This window comes from Cyprinodon variegatus, unplaced genomic scaffold (genome assembly GCF_000732505.1).
Source record: "Cyprinodon variegatus isolate N-32 unplaced genomic scaffold, C_variegatus-1.0 Scaffold188, whole genome shotgun sequence".
Lineage (NCBI taxonomy): Eukaryota > Metazoa > Chordata > Actinopteri > Cyprinodontiformes > Cyprinodontidae > Cyprinodon > Cyprinodon variegatus.
Genome location: NW_015150641.1, coordinates 1,116,268 through 1,133,593, shown reverse-complemented (window position 1 = coordinate 1,133,593; position 17,326 = coordinate 1,116,268). Strand labels below are relative to the sequence as shown.

Sequence of the window (17,326 nt, the reverse complement as noted above, 5' to 3'; positions counted from 1 at the left end):
TATATATATATATAAATCCTACTAATCCCAATCTGTTTGATTATTAGTTATTGGTTTAGTTTTTTTTACATCTATAAGGTTCCTTTCTGGACATTCTGCCTCTCCAGTTCCAGTTCCATACATTCTTCTTCATTTCTAAGCCTCCGGGTCCTTTCTTAGTTTCAAGCTGCTACATAATGAGATAAACTGTTTTTTTCACATAAATAACCATATTATGTACTTTTACCTTGTTTTCCTTTTAGTCTTTTTCAGAGGCACATATTAGCTCTGCTGCACTGTTCCACTTTGACTGTTTTGTTTATTCTGTATCTTGTTTCTATTCTTTGCAGTTTGTTTTCTTGTGTCCTTCTTTGTTTGTCTGTTTGTTGTTGTTTTTTTTTGTTTTTTTTTGGCTGCATTATCTACCAATATTCCATGAGGTTTCGTCTCCCTCATACCTGTGTTAGGGTACAGAGCAACATCAGCGCATAGCAGGAACAAATGCAGCCTAATGCTAATTGTATGTTTAATAGTTTATGGTGTGTTATGTTTAAGAAAATTAGAGATATACAGTAAAGATTTCTTAAGCTTTCCATACAGGATGTGATTAGCTAGATTTCTCACTTTGATTCCAGTTTAGTTCTTTGACTTGTTGATGGTTCCTGTTGGGCAGCTCAGCCTTATCCACTATAGATATAACCAACCATTTTTTTTTTTTTTTCCTTGGTGTCTTTTTCTTCCTTTCTCTCTTACATGAAAGTAGGAGTACATCCTGTGCAGGTTACCAAAGTTATTTAAAGAGATAATTTAACATAGTTGCATTATTCTAGTTAGTGGAAATCAGACTATCCTGAGAGAATGCATGTTTGCAATAGGAAGCACTGCAAAAATCTTTAAACCCTATTGCTTTTTTTTTTTTTTTTTTTTTTTGCTTCAAGGGGCAGCAGTGTGTATTCATGAGGCTATGTGAGCATTTACTCTTAGCCTAATGTAGAAAAGCAGTAACAAAGAGAGTGGAGGCTGCAGGAAGGAGAAAACACCACCAGGGGTTTAAAACCAAAATCCCCAAACCTCATTGGATACTTAGATGCTGCATTCATAAAAAGCCCAACAGGACTGCTGTACAATGTGATGAAATGCACATTTAGGAGCTCTCCTTTAAGCAGAATGCCAGTGATGCTGTAGAGAGGAGGATTTTATTTTAAGTACCATTATAAAAAAGAGAACCTTTGTGCTGTCGGCACTCTGCACCATGGCTTTTCGATTTGTTTCTGTTAATGATAAGCTTGATCACTGTGGTGTCAGATAAGAACATGCAAATAGGAATAGGTAATTCAACACTACACATTTGCATGTTATTAGGGGAAAAAAAAGAATGAATAAAATATTGAGTTAAATGTAAATTCAAGCATTTTTTATTCTGTCTCAATGTTAAACACTTTTACTTTTGAAGTAATTATTGTATTACACTTTTAACAGTGTGCCATCTGCTGAGCAGACTCTGGATCAGTTTCCCCTCCCCCAACCCAGCATCCCAACTACAAACATGTTGGACAGTAGAAGCTGATCAGGGATCAGTCACCACTTGTTTCTGGGTTGGGGTTGACAGCTTCATCCTGCCCAGCCCCCATCCAGCACTGTTGCCTAGAGGACTCTCAGCTCCTATCGGGTGTAATATTCTGATTGGCTGCTTCCCTTCTCAGTGGGCGTGGAAAAGGCGTGGCCTGACACGTTGTGATCTCACAATCAGCTGTTTTGTACGTTTCTACATACTGATCCGAGGATCAGCTGGAAAGCAGCAATAAACAGGAAAATCTGCAGCAAAGGGAAAAAAAAGAAAAGAGGAGGAAGACGCTGCAGATGTAATAAAAAAGAAACATCAGTGTAAATTTCTTACACGAAGCCCTTCTTCTGAGAAGAAAGCCTTTTTATTTTTGTATATTAGTGTTTTAACTACCTCAGATAAAGGCTATATCTAAAGCTATGCTTTAAGAGCTGTCCTTTCTACTGTGTTTTCACACCTCGTTTACAACTTGAACTCAAAGGCGGGTGAGTAGCCTAAGATTTTATATATTTGTAGTCTTTTGTCTCTATTGCGGAACATATTTGCCAGCCAGCTTCTTGTTATCCGGATTTTAGCTCATTTATGAAACCTATCCGCCTCCCAAGGAATAATGATATAACATTAAGTGTGGTCATTTTTGTCTTTGTGACCCCATGGTGGGGTATTTCTGTCTGCAGTGTATTATAACTGATCTATTATTAGACATGGAATAATGCGGAGGTAGATTAGATGTAAAGATCAAAATTTAAAAATATGTATAGTTTTGATATAAAACGGAAGAAAACAAACAAAAAAAGATGATTTCCTGACTGGAGCTTTACGCTCAGTCGTTGTTTTGCAAATTGCACCAAATGCTGATGTGAGGTCGATGGCGGATGTTGACGTTTTTTTGTCGGCCTTTCTGCAGCCGGGGAAACCTTTAGGTTGTTTTTTCCCTGTTTATTATTTCAGTGTAATTATGGATCTATGATAGTTTATTACCAGGAGCCAGATCAAGTGCACAGCTGTCATTGCTGTGACCCTTCAGCTGTAGAGCTTATACGGATAATTCATGTTTAACCTGAATACCCCCCCACACACACACACACACACACACACACACACACACACACACAGAGTCCTGTTTACATAACGACGCTTGATCTATTTTATTTACCTCAAAACATCATGGGTGTTGGCCTATTTGCGACCTTCCCTGAAGAAAAAAAATACCACTGCTGCTGGCAGCATAATCTTTACATAAGCATAGTTCTCAGCAGGAAACAGTTTGCCCAGAGGTTTTAGTTTAGTTTAGTTTAAAGATACTGACTGAATGTAATCGGTACCAGATGTTTAAAAATACACGATCGTTCATGTCGATAGGTTGGCTTGTTTAGACCGATTTTTTTTCCGTCTTTGGACGCAAAAAATGGGCTGCAGTCTCTTCTGTTTCAGCTTCCGTGACGCAACGTTACGTCACAGTGTTCTTGTTTTCATTCTCCGGCTCTCCGCCCATCGCGCTCCTCCTTCCCAGGTCCTAGACATACACTGACTTGAATATATTTTAATAATATGCTAATGCTGCCATGGCCACCATTACCCAATTAGCTAAGTATAAAAAGCTGTTGAAAAAAAAATAAAAGTTGGAGATATATACTGAGCTATTTTAGGGTTCTTTACAAAACTCCACGCAATAGCATACCATGTATGATGTACTTTATCTTTTATACCCTAGAAAAAAAATAAACTAATATTGATATGTATCTCTGTTTTCTTTTTCTTAATACGTATAATAATATTCATTATTTGATTGTCAGAATGTATTTATATTGTTATAAATGTATCAGTAGCATTAATACTTCTGCTGCTCCTTTTATTACTGTGGTTATTAACTGGGGCGAAGCTAGATGGGGGGCCAGGGGTGGCCATGGCCACCATTACCCAATCATTAGCCACCCCTGTGGCCACCCATACCATTTTCCCTTCTAATACAGATGGTGGCAGCAGTAATACTCTCAAGTAGAATTGTCAAAACAATTTAATTTGTTGTGGTTAATTATACACATCAATATACCAACATCAAAGATGATAAACACAGATTTCATGATCTTTTCAGAATAGATTTTGTGTTACATGGGGTAAAGAGAAAATTATGCGTCTCTGCAAATCATCTAGGAGTCTTCAGTAAAATTTATAAATAACAATTTTAATAAAAAATAATCAAATAATCAATTTATGTTTACATTTTCTGGTCATGCCTCTGTCTCCACCCATCGCGGTCCTCCCTATTAGGACCTAGACATACTCTTAACTTGAATATATTTTAATAATGCAATATTTACAGATATTTATTATTAGTAAATCTTGTTTAAATATATGGGCTATTTTAATATCCAGATTTTGTTGCTCCCTATATATATATTAGACCAGGGATAAAGCCAGCAACTGGTTTAGGAGGATGTGGGCCCCAGATCTAAAGCTAGTGTTGATGCCCTACTCAGACATGTTTTGTTTATACATGCATTTTGCAACACAATGCATGGTAGGTAGGTATGGATGCTGGTAATTTTCCCCTACACTACTTTTTTTTTTATACCTATTAATTTTAGTGCTTTCTCTAATGGGACATTTTGTTCCAGTCATGCACCAGTTTGTATTTGGGTGGGAAATATTATACACATAATTGAAGAAGGACTTTCAATTAAAAAAAAAGAGAGAATAAGGGCAAAAAAAAACATGATATACCTAGTCTTGGCACTGTGCAAACAAAACAAAAAAACATTTATTTCAAAGCAGTGTCGAATTTTTTTCACAAAGCCTTTTATATAAATAGCACCCATATCAGAGACATGTCCAGCCATGCCTACATGTTGCAATGTTACATAATTGCAAAACACTTTTGGGGTCATTGAGGTTAAAACCACATTTAACCAGTTCCAGTAGACATTGCCGGTGTTTGTGTTCAGTGTTTATGTTAATTGCTATTAGCTATCACAAAATTTCAAATGCGCTGCAGACATATTGGATTTGGAAATGAAGAATCGTGAAAAGCCTCTATCCTCATCATGGGGAGTGTTGGCCTGGTGTTTAGAGCAGTGTGCTTGTACTCTGAGGTTACAAGTACCTGGTCCGATCCCTGCAGCCTGCACTCTGGGTTCCTGAGCAAAACCCTTAACCCCCACGTTGCTCCCAGAGTGCCACACAATGGCAGCCCACTGCTCCCCTTAAATGCAGAGATTGAATTTCCCCATTGTGGGACAAGAAATGGTTTTATTTTATTTTTTTTTAATTTAAGGTACAGTCTGTATGTTCATATGTATATTATAATGTGTTGGCCAAACCGTGTGAATATATATTGTCACTGCAAATGATAAAAATGACACTAACACACAAAAAAAAAAACTGCAAAGAAAAAATGATGCTGCAAAAGAGCAATATCGTAATCACAGAAAATAAAGAGCATCAATGTAGAAAAATCCTGCAAAAATACTTAAATGCTGCAAACACATAAACACTTGCAAAAAATGAAATGATGAAAATATAAAAAAAGAAAAGAAAAAAAAAGAAGCAAGATAAGAAAAGCATAAGTGCTCCAGACCAAAAGGAGGAGACAATCATCAACTTATATGGGACCATTCTATTACTAAAGGCATAAACGGGATGATAAGGTAATCAATCATATCATAAACACAATGGCAAATTAAGGTAAAACATACTTCCTTGTTCAGCTTCAATTTATATTTATGTTTGTGTTCTACTCCCATATGAGATGATGACTGTCTCCCCCTAGTGGTCTGGAGCAGTTCCCTTACCTGGGCATCAGTTTGCAGCTTTTCTCAACTGGTTTTTTCATACTGGTAGTACTTTCCTTTACATGTGTTTTTTGGTTTAGCGAGGGGACAAGAATCCAGGACGAGAAAGTAAAAACCCTGTACAGAAATTAGTTCCAACCATTTGCATTTCCAGCTCCAAAGCACAGACAGAGTACTAACCACATATTTCAAGTGAATAACATAAAGGTCAATTTTAAAGGGTTTTTACTTTCTAGACCTGGATTATCCAGTTTAGACACTAACATCATGTATGTATCTTCCCCGTGTTTTGTGTTTCAACTCAATTCGATCAGTTTATTTATTTATAGCGATTCACAACGCACACAGTCAGAATGGTTAAAGGTTTTCTATATAAGGATATCTTGCTGCTTTACAGGATGTTTCCATTTTGCTGCTCTCTATTTTCTGTGATTGAAGCTTTTTTCTTTTGCAGCATTCTTTTTTCCATATATGCTTTTAGCATTCTTGAGTATTTCATGTTTGCAGGATCTTATGAATTTGTTGTGAAATCATGTATTTAGACTGCTTTTTTCACTCCACTCATTTCAGATATAGAATACATAATGACTGTTTTTATCTTTTACTTATATATATATATATATATACAAAACAGCCAAATGATCCCATCTTGCAGACATGCATTTCCATGTGTATCTATCCACAGTCAGCTTTATTATTTAATTATTAGAGACACATAAATTATTAGTGCATGTAGCTTAAAATCCTCACAACTATAAACTATTGAAGAATTTCCCAGCAGTAATATACTGTATTGTATCAAATGACCCCAGATTTGTAAACAGTTTGTCCATGTGTCAGTGGTCTGCAGGGAGACTGGGTGTGGTAACTGTTTCACCTAAAGTCAAGCAGTTTAAGTACATAAAATATGGCCTTTGGACATATAGAGGGTGACATGGCAAACTGTTTAAACATTGCCTAATATTACATCATCTTTGCTCAATTGTAGGTCAGGCGCTGGCTCTTTGCCACAGCATTTGGTTCCAAAATGTTTGGTCTTTTTTTGCAATCAAAATCCTGCACAGTCAGTGTGCTTGTTGTTGCAAGAGTCTCTTTTGTATTACCTTCTTTCATCTTCTTCTCTTCTGGCTTGTCCATCTGTCCTGAAACTCTGCTGATTGGTTATCCAGGTCTGCAGGGGGGAAGGGAGCTTTTGCCATTGTCCTTATGTTCTTTGCTTAATAAATAATTTCTATGCTCATAAATCACTCTCCTTCATGTTTTCTTCACAGGTCTGTGATGCACATCACAGTATATGGCTTAAGCATATGCCCTACAAAATTTGATATACATTCTAAAGCTTGTATTAGAAAATTTTATATCTAAACAAACTTGAAATTGAGTTATATAAAGATGACAAAGATGTCAAAATCAGTATCTGACCTGGTTGATTGTTTATTCTGTAATGGAGGCAAAAGGTGACTTTTTTAGTTTGAATTTCCCGAAACCTTTTAATGTATATTCAGCTAGTTATGTTTAAAGTTAATTTTCCCAAATTATATTAAAAAGGATGATGTATAATTTTATTAATGCTCTTGGAGGTTTTTTTTTTTCTACTTGGATTACATCAAATAATTTCTGTATGTGGCCAACTAGCGCCACTGGTGAAAAAATAAACATAAGCACTAAACAACAACACTTTATTTTTATTAAAGGCACTAAGAATCCACTCGTATCAAGCGTACTGATATTTGTATTTTTCCCTTCTCTTTCTCCTCAGGCCTTTGTTCCAAACCAAGTGAAACCTTACATTTGCACTACTGAAGTCCCTCCCGCTTTGATTTGTCAAATTCAAGATCAAGCACAGGGCTTAAGTGGAAACAAGAACTTCAGGCAGAAGATCAGCATTACAAAACCGCTATTACACCGATAGAAATAAAACAGAAAAGGCAGCTATTACATATTATTTCTTTTTGGAGAGCTCATAGCACATCCCAGACAGCAACACTTGACAATACAAGCAGCAATGTTTCAGCGTCTGAGCAACTTGTTGTTTGGGGAGGTGGAAGAGGTGGCAGCTGATCTGAAGGGACCCAATCCATGTGTGACCGAGGCCGACGAGGAGGGCTGGATGCTCGTCAACCTGCCCGGTAAGTCATAGACTCAGCCATTCGGTGTCATTTCATTTCAACAACTCAGAAAAAAAATACAACCATCTGGCATAAAATTATGACCACTTAAAAGAAATTAGCACTAAATAATACATGATTATGGTGGGAAAGTTTCAGAATTTGATCTAGACTATTTCTGATAGACAGCAGGGGTAAAAAAAAATCTCCAGCTTTTAATTGGGGCTCCTGGTCTGCAGGTGTCAGAATTAATTATAGGTGTTAGAGGAAGGAAGGAGTACTGTATTTTCTGCAATATAAGGTGCATTTAAAAGCCTTACATTTTCTATAAAAACAATGCCTTATACATGTATTAATTTGGGTTGTGCTTACTGATCTCAGTGTGATTTTGTGTGGTCAAAATGTTTTAGTAGGACTTTGGTAAACTACAAAGCCACAGCACTTGAGGCTACACCAGTCAGACGGAGTGTGGAGTAATACATGCTGTGCCTCACCATAATATCACTGTGTGTGTAAGGACCCCAAACTGGCAAGAAACACACTTACATGGCAGAATTCAAACACAAGGCTATCAAGTGGAGGAAGCAAGAAAATGAACTGTGCACTATATATGACAAAAGTTAAAAAGCAGACCATTTATCAACAGTGTGCCCCTATATTGCAGGAAAAAACAAAAACGGTAAACCAATAACGTGATGGTTTATGGATGTTGGTGCAAATTCCTGTTCATCACCAACTGCCTTTGAAATTCTTGGAGCAACATAACCTAACAACAAAGCAGAAATGATCAAGAAATAGTTTGAGGATAACTAGTCAGGGATGTAAACTTGGCCTTGGAATTATCTGGATCAGACTGAGCATCGGTGGATTCAAAAGTCTGATCCATCAAATATTTTAGTGCCTCGGTCAAATATCTAGGCTCGGCTGCCAATAAGTTGCTGCTGGACACCAAGGCCAACTTCAGGAACTACCACACTAGTAAGGTGGTGGTCATAATGTTATGCCTGATGGGATATTTAAGTTGTGTGTTGTAAAGTGAGAAACTCTAGCCTTTTCTGTTTTCTTTGTGCCGTGTGATTGAAATGTGAAAGGTAAATGGGGATGGTGGAGTTGGGTGTAGAATCAGTCTGGGCATGGTATACCTGCATACGGCCACCGTGACAAAAATGTCTATCAGTTGATTAAAAGCCCAGGACCATTCAGCTTCTGCCATTTTGTTCACACTGAGATTTTGACTAAAATTGCTTCTTGGAAAAAAGCTTTGGTGCCTTTACAAGAACCAATAACATATCAGACATATTTTGTCAAGTTGTTATTTCATGCTTTGGTCATTTTATAGTTGACCTATTAGGTGCAAAATAGAAACTATCTAACACATGATGTTTTGTACCAACCATGCATCAATTTATACCCACCATGGCAATGTTTTGTATCCAGAAGAAACGTGTTTACTTGTCCCTAATGACTGATTTCAATTTCCAGTTATTCTAATTTGATTAGGGGTTTTAATCCAGTCACCCAAATAGGGTATCAAGATGTGAATAATGTATACTTTAATAGTAATAAAAATGCTAATAATGGAAATTGTTGATCTATCATTCACTTTTTTAATCTTTTATTCATGATTGATGTATTTCTCTGGTAATTTGTTTTCAAATTTATTTCTTTTATCTGTTTGGACTTGAGAAAAGTTGTAAATTACACATAGCGTAGGTTTGAGCATGTTCAAAATTATCTGTCCCATAACTAAAACACGTAACTAATAAGAAAAATCAACTGTTCAGTGGTTCACCATTTTAGTATGAACTTGGCAAATGCTGGGATGAAATGGGGGTACAAAACAGCGAAGAGGCTATATGAACATCAAAAGCACATCTCAGGAGAGTCAAAACACAACTTCTTTGAATGATCACAACCTTTAGAGGGTCGGCAAAACTAACACTGTGACTCCTTTATGTTTTGTGTTCCCTTACCCCTTCTTTTTACCCCCCTTCCAATTTTTTTTAAATACCCTTATATATCTCACATCGGTATGTGTGCGCGTGCGTATGTGGTCCCTCTAAAACTTTTGCTCCATGTCCCGCATGGCCTTTTTAAAATGTTTTGCCACATTTGGAAAATATTTTTCTGGGGGGGATTCTTCTCCTGCCTTTATTGGCCTTCCCTTTCTTGATCTCATCTTTGCCTAAAAGACTGTGACAGCATGATGCAGGTAGAGGATGAGATGGGAACCCCACACACTGCGCAAGCCTTACCTCAGAGTAATCTATCAGATCACCGAAACACACAAAGAAGTACTGATTGCCCAGCCTCCACACCCCATCTGCCTCATAAGCGTCGTAGACCACATAAAGGACAGACACGGGGTCCAGCAGTCCCATCGGAGGCCCTGTCTTGTCCCAGCGCTAGTCCACCACATTTAGGTGCCACCACGCCTGTGAGTCTACCGAGACGGGCCAGACTGTCCACGCCCTCCTCCACCCCGTCAATATCTCCAGGCTCTGGGAGCGATTGTGGGGGCAGTAGGTCAGGCTCAGAGAGAGGCTGCATGGATGAGAGCTGGTTTGTCACCCCTCCCCCCTGTTTCACTGCAGAAGGAGCCACGGCGGAGACCAGCCCCATGGAGGACCTGCTCATAGAACATCCCAGCATGTCGGTTTACGTTTCCCCCAACAACATGTCCATGCTCTCCAGCAGCAACCTGTCTGTGGTTGGGGAGGAGAGCATAGTCAGCCTAGCGAGCAGTGCCAGGTAAGACATTTTTTATATCCACACTACAACCTTCCAGTGCTTTAGTAGCTAACAGAAATCCATCTTTTTTTTTCACTCTTATTTGCAGCAGAGTGACTGAACCAGCAGCTCCCCCTGCTACACGTGGCACCATGCCCACCAGGGTGAGTCGTGGAGCAGCTGCACAGGCTGGGGCTTTGGCCAAGGTCACCCAGGTGGCCAGGGTCCAGCGTTACAAAGCTCGCATGGAGCGGCGCCACATGAGCCGCAGCCACATTCAGCGACAGAACCGTGTGAGGGAGCAGGTCCCTCGTCATGCTTCGCACGCAAGAAACACCTACCTTCACCAGCCCAGCAAGCGTAACTTCTGTCACTAAGCTAAACATCAAAAATGAGAGGGGGGCTTCATTTACTCTGGGGGCATTCATAGTGCAGAGTCAAACATAGTTAAACATGTCCACCCACAGCATTGTCAGCTTCCATTTTCAGTAATAATGTCAGTTTTTACGTTTCTAAAGAGGTCTAGGGAGTCTGTTTGTTTCAGCACAAACTGACTCCATTTTCACCCAGCCTGCACCTTCTTAATGTAGACCTTTACAGACCATAATAACAGCCCCCTTATTGTCCACCAGAATAAGAAAAAAATAAAAGATTAATTTTTCAAGCTACATGTAGTTATATTAACACTTGGAAAATAGCAATAGTTGAGTTGTATTCATTTTCTTTAACATTTTAAAAACATATGACTCTCCCAAAAAATATACAACTGTGGTGTCATCACATGGAATAAAAAAAAGACCAAAATAGCCACTTTCTTTGTACCCCAACTGGACAGTATGTTTGCAAATCTACAAAACAGGATGAGGGTTTTAATTATTTGAGTTTTACTCAGAAAACACAGTAGAAAAAAAGGCAAGAACGATAGAAGAATAAGCTCAAGTTGGTTTCCTTGCAAAGTTGCTTAACTAAAAAAGCGTTTCACCAGAGGAAACAACAAGCTCTCTTCTTTGCCTTGTGCAGAATGCAACAGCATGTAGGAGATTGTGAAAGTATGTGCAAAACAGACTAAAGAGTAAAAGAATCTCTCAGAGCAGGATTTTAGAAAAGGGAGAGTCAACCCTCAGAGCAGCCGGTAAGAATCCTTCCATTTACGGCTAATCTTTGGGTTACAGGGTAAGGAAGATATGGTGAGGTCACTCGGTATTGAAGGGGACTCTTTATTTTGTTTTGTCAGCATCAATTTCATTGTGTTTGTCTGTGAAAAGCAGTTTAGATACGCCAACTTTTTGGATGATTTCTATCAAGAGAGCAAATTTAACTGTTTCTGCTCAGTTGGAAAAAGAAATCAGGCATTTTAAGTCAACAAACCAATTTTTCCAGCAGCAATATGTGCTATGAATTTATAATATTGACATATTTATAGAAGAGATCCTCAGTGCCCTGCGGAAGACACAGACTGCTTGGCGTTTTTGAAATTTTGTCACATTACCACCATAAGCCACAAAGATTTTTGTTGAAATTTTAAGTGAGAGACCAACTAGAAGTAACGTGTAATTGTGAAGTGGAGGGAAACTTGTACAAGTTTGAAATCTTCAAGGGAGATTTGTGTTTGAATTCGTCCACTTAAATCGTCTATAGAACTCGCTTTTGGAGATTTTACAGCTTTAAGTCTTGGGGGTGCATGTCGTCATCCATCTTCTCCCATTCTTCACTGCTAAATATTTCCCTTTCAGTAAGCTTTGCAGAGTGTCTGTGAACGTCTTGTTGCAGTTTTTCCCTCATAAAGTCTTGCCTGTGACTGGTTCATTCTAAAACATTATTCAAATGTTCACATTGAGGTGGAGTTTGCAGTTTTCCTACACCTTCCCTTTTTAGGATTGGTGGTGTGAACTGTGCTCTAGATGACTTTTTAAAAGTGGGGTACTCCTTTATAACTTAACCTGGTTTTAAACTTTTCAAAAACACAACCCGTGTGCTGTGTTCCTTGGTCTTTATGGTGCTGTTTGTTCACTACTGTTCTCTAAGCAAGTTCTTAGGCAAACACAGAATGGCTGTAATTAGAAAGAGATTAGATTGCATATAAATAGGTTTTTTGTTTACTAATAAAAGAGAATCTAAAGACAAATGGTTGCTCTGGAAATTTTTGGAGGAATACTATTTACACGCCTCATTCTTCAAAGGTTTTAATAATGATAATAATAAAAACAAAACATTCATCCTTGATTTTTCTTCCATTTTATAATCATGCTATAGCTTTCGGTGGTCAGAAAATTACAATTACATATCTTGAAGGTTGTGGTGGTGATGTGACGGAGCATGAATAAGTTCCCTTGTAAGGTACCATGTTAAAGGAAAGAGAAGCTTTCTGTATGTCATAGAGTAAAACGCCATCCATCAGTAAATCCAAAGCCAACATCTCTACAGCAACCGCTCCATAAATGTCCCGCCGTTATGTCGCTTTCACATCCAGCTCTAACATAGTCCTCTTTTAGGATCTGGCTTACTGATATGTATTCAACGATATTAAACAATGGTGCTGAAGTGTATACTGATGTTTGTAAATTATTTTAAAACGTGGATGTAAGTTTGCACTGTCAGATATTGTTTGGGTCAAAGTTTTAGCAGTGTGCTGTGTGCTTTTCTTTTCCTGATTTACTTTTCGATTTTACTTTGGTTAATTTTTTTTTTCTTTTTTGTTTGGATCTTAAAGTGTGAGAAGGTGTACTGGCACACTCAATGCTAGCAGCTTTCCTAAACGGGGGGAAATACTAACATAAATAATGATAAAAAAAAGTTTCTCTTGTAAATATTAGAACATTATTTACAGCTCTCCTTTATAGATGTCAAAGTGTCTCAAGACTTGAGTCCACGACATCCCGTCCAGTTGGAACTGAGAGGCGGTGAGGCCAGAAGTGGTCGCAGAATAACCCCCCAAAAGCAGCACTGAGTCAGAGTGAATGTGCCATAGGCAAACCTTGGCCTACAGAGGGCATTGTCACACAGCACCTGCTGAGTTAATGGTGATGACATCACAGCAACAAAGAGGTGGTTTGAAAAGATGTCTGCTGGAGTGTTCAAGAGAAAGATTGTCTGTGGGCTCATTTCTGATTGTTTGAATGAGTGATTTTTTTCTTATGTACTTTTTGGTTTCCTTTGATCCTATGAATGATAAACTCTGTGCACCCACAAGTAAAAAAATTTATTAAATCCCTTTTTTTTTTTGTTTGCTTTAAAAATAACTATGATGTAATCATTTATATCCTCTACAATGCAGAGCATATGAGGCATTGATCCCACACACACATACATGAAGTGATGCCTTTATGGCCACCAACAGTATTCCAAGTCTTACTTTTCTGTGCCTGGGAGGTAGATTATGTTCTTCGGTTGCAAAAATAAAATAAAAAACTTAACAAAAACGAAACAATAATGAAAAATCACGTGTTCAAGTTTGCAAAATCAATACAGATGTCTCTGCAGTTGGAAACGTTTTATTATCTTTTATTTTATTATCCCCTTTTATTTATCCCCTTTTATCATTTAAGAATGAAACATGTTTTCTGTATGTTGTGTTTGATTATTATAAGGGTGTCACGCTTTGTGTGAAAGTCTTGAAAAGCGATAGTGAATGGATAAGAGATGTTTTACAGGATGTAGACAAAAATGGACATAAGAGAAATAGTTTCTATGTATGAAATGAAATGCTCAGCATAAAAAAAAAAACATGGATATGTTTGTATTTTCCCATATAGCTATTAGAAGTTGTTTAACAATATGGGTGTTTATAAACAAAAGGCAATGAATGTCTGGGAGGTGTTTTTCCTGTTTCATGTTGTGCCCTAAAACTAATGGCAGCTTAAAAACACTCGGGAGGATTTTCCCTTATTGCAGCTGAGTAGGTACAACCCTCCCTCATTCATAAAAAAAAAAAGTGAAATCTATAAACCTTTGAAATTTGGTGTATCTGGTATTTATGGTGACTGTGCCTTTTCACTATTTCTGCATGGTTTTTGTGATGTACTGGCTCCCCATCCTTGGACAAGTCATCAAGTGACAGACAAGACCTATGCAAAAGTCAACGGATGGGTTTTTTGCAGCATCCATTCAGGCACCCTCAGTGAAAAATAAATAAACATATATAGTAAAAATTGAAAAAAAATAAGAGCAACAATAAATACTCAGGTTAAAACCTGAATCCTGTGTCATTATTTAAATGCTGAACTCACACCTTAGAAGTCACACATGAAATGTTCAAAGAAAGGGTTCAGTGAAATAAAAACATATTGATAGATAAATAGAACATATTCCTTTATTTAAATGAAATATTTTTAATGACTTTTTATGCCTTAACAAAATAATAATTAAGGACTAAAGCCTGTTTTTAGAAGAAGACAATTATTTGAATACAAAAACAAGCATGAAGTTAATATTTGCCTCTTCCCTTTATTGATTTAAACCATTCTTTGTCAATAAGTAATCATTATGAAACACATGAGTTAATCTAGATTTTACTGCATGAATATAATTTTTCGGTTATTATCTTTTCTCTCTTCTTTCTAAGGTAAGAACCATACATTCACCCCTTCATATAGACATTACACACCTACTTACATTTAAAATATATGTCTCCAACCGACTTTCATGTAAACTGGCAGGAAGCAGTCCCTCAGCATGATGCACTCACCACCATGCCTGGGAGTTCATGTAGCATTCTTATATCTTAGACTCCACTTTGATTCATCTAAACTGACTTCTCATTCTGGTTGAAATGCTCAAGCTTCGATTTCTCTGTTGCTAAAACAGAGATAGATGTAGTTTTCTGGTCAATGTAAACAGCTGCAAATTTCTCCCCAGTTTTACTTCAAGTTGCGTTTTTATCTTTAATTTTATTTATCTAATTTACACTTTTATTTATAAGCATAACGAACTAACTTCATCAGAAGTTGCATCCAAAAGTCTTTAACAGCTTTCAGTGAGTTCACACTGATTACAATAACATTTAAAAATGAAAAATTTAGGACGAAAGAAAACGTGTTTGACGAGATGGTTGGTTCAGTAGTTGGTTCACAAGTAAAGCATGAGACAAATCCACAGCTGGTGAACAATCAAACTTAGGACTAATGAAAAAAATAATAAATTGGTTGTTAATGTTAATATTTGTGTATAGTGTCTGGAAAAATGTCTCCACATCAAAATTCCTGTTCCTGCACAATAACAGTCTGGTTCTGCCTATATTGTTAAATGTACGTAGGAAAAGGTTCAGGAATGAACCCACATGAGGTGACCAGACAGGTGTGGTCATGAAGAGTAAATATTGTTTGTTGATCTGGGTGGTGTGTCCTTTCTTGTGTGTAACACTGACTTATAATGGTGTACACAGGAAAATCACTTCTGCACCCATTTAAACACACAAAAGTAGACTATAATAAGCACCCATGAAGGAATGATACAAGCCTGCATTTAAAAAATAGTATTTTTTTAAAGTAAAATAGTAAATAGTATTCTCTTTTGAGTTAAAACAGCATGTCGGAGTAAATAATGCATGGTGCATCAGCAGCAGGTTGAGCTTCTTTTTCTGCTTCTCTAAAAGCAAAGTCGAACATGGAGGGAAACTGGAGAAAGGTCTGCCACAGATTAGCCTGTTAAAAAAGACAGTAATGGCAGCCTAACGTTGCAGTAATGTCCAGATAAAAGTGAAGCTGCCAGGCAGAAGCAATTGCATATAAGGTTTCTAAAATTCCTCCACTTTAGCCCTTCCATAGAATGAAAAAGATTTTTCTTTTTTATTCTTTTTTTTTTTTTGCTTTTTTCTTAGTTGAAATAAACACAGAATCAAAGCCGCATGCACACGGGATAGTAAAGTCTGGAAGCATAATGTGTACCTTGCTATAAACCATGGAACCAGCATGTTGTTTTTCAGAAAATCCCAAAAGAGAATGTGCTGTGCTTTAAGTAAGCCCACCTATTAATGGATAAAAAGGGAGGTTTGGAAAGGGGTAGTCAAAATCTGGACCTAATTTACTTTAGATGCTGTGTTCCCTTAAACAGACTATCACTACCCAAAAACCATCCAATGTGGCTGAATTTAATGAATTCTACAATAAAAGAATAAACTGAATTACCTGCACATCAACATATAAACCTTACTGCCAAATATTGTGGATGCTTGATGGTAGCTGATGCTGTAAAATGTGGAACAACCAATTAACAAAATAAATGACATTACAATCTAAAAAAAAAAAACAATAAAAAACAAGAAACATTCTGTATTTATTTACAACTGAAAACATAATAAAGAGGAATATAAAACAAACATGCAAAGGGACAAATATGTTCCCAGCATGCTTGTGACCTATCATCCATGGCAACTACAAAATCAGGCTTTAATAGGAGGTAACCAGACACTAAGCCTGTTTTGTGGCTGACTGAGAATTTGCACAGGCATGTTGCTACAATTTAAGATCATTACCCTCATGTTGGTTCAAGAGTTTACTATGAGCCAACTAAATGAACAAAGAAGTCGGGATATTTTTTTTTTCCAGAAAAACTGACAGCAAATCCAATTGCCTCCAATTTAAGCCTGTTTTGAACAAAAAGTTCAATGAGGCCCGATCAGTCCAGAAATATAAAATATCGAAAAACAAATGTGTTCAAATGAATTCCAAACTCTTTTAAAGCACAGAAAGCACCTTTAAATTAACATTCTTAGTTTAAAATGAAATGAAGACTCATAACTACTGGTAGGATACAGCAATTCACACAGAGCTTACAATGTCCACAATGGTGCTAAATAGGCTTCATGACACCAATTCTTATTGGAAAAAAATGTGTTTGATTTAGTCAATAGAAAACAGTTTGGTACCTATAACCTTATTTTTTTTTTTGTATTTTTTATTTTTTTTTGCCTTGTTCTGTTAAGTACGGAAGAGGATTACGGCCACTGAAAAAACAAGTTAACTGATTTTCAAATTTTATTTGAGTTTAATATGGCATAAAAGTCATGGAGTTTTTTCTCAGTATTCTGACACCAAACAAACATGTTAGCATCAAGCCATAGCCATGTCTGTTTTAGAACCTCTCTGGTTTTAATGACCTTCTGCTCTTCCATTATTGAAATGGCATCACCAGGGACCCCTCGGGCACGTAAAAAGTCG

At 37.2% G+C, this 17,326-nt stretch overlaps 1 protein-coding gene across 2 annotated transcripts; it reads left to right on the top strand.

The window, feature by feature from the left end:
* The first annotated feature begins 1,746 nt into the window (after positions 1–1,746).
* On the top strand, positions 1,747–13,691 carry tp53inp2 (tumor protein p53 inducible nuclear protein 2). Of its 2 annotated transcripts, none has more exons than XM_015379269.1 (4): positions 1,747–2,028; positions 7,094–7,463; positions 9,635–10,193; positions 10,282–13,691. In XM_015379269.1, the coding sequence occupies exons 2-4, from the start codon at positions 7,340–7,342 to the stop codon at positions 10,547–10,549; spliced, it is 951 nt and encodes a 316-aa protein (XP_015234755.1). In that variant the 5' UTR covers positions 1,747–2,028; positions 7,094–7,339; the 3' UTR covers positions 10,550–13,691. The 2 variants fall into 2 exon arrangements, with proteins under 2 accessions (XP_015234755.1, XP_015234756.1); XM_015379270.1 differs by having other exon boundaries at positions 1,755–2,028; positions 10,037–10,193.
* Positions 13,692–17,326: the final 3,635 nt, after the last annotated feature.

Bases quoted from the DNA above. Each gene is read 5' to 3' on its own strand.
- tp53inp2 (XM_015379269.1), top strand. From the start codon at position 7,340: ATGTTTCAGCGTCTGAGCAACTTGTTGTTTGGGGAGGTGGAAGAGGTG. The intron at 7,464-9,634 runs GTAAGTCATAGA...TTTGCCTAAAAG, and splicing joins GATGCTCGTCAACCTGCCCG to ACTGTGACAGCATGATGCAG. The intron at 10,194-10,281 runs GTAAGACATTTT...TCTTATTTGCAG, and splicing joins AGCCTAGCGAGCAGTGCCAG to CAGAGTGACTGAACCAGCAG.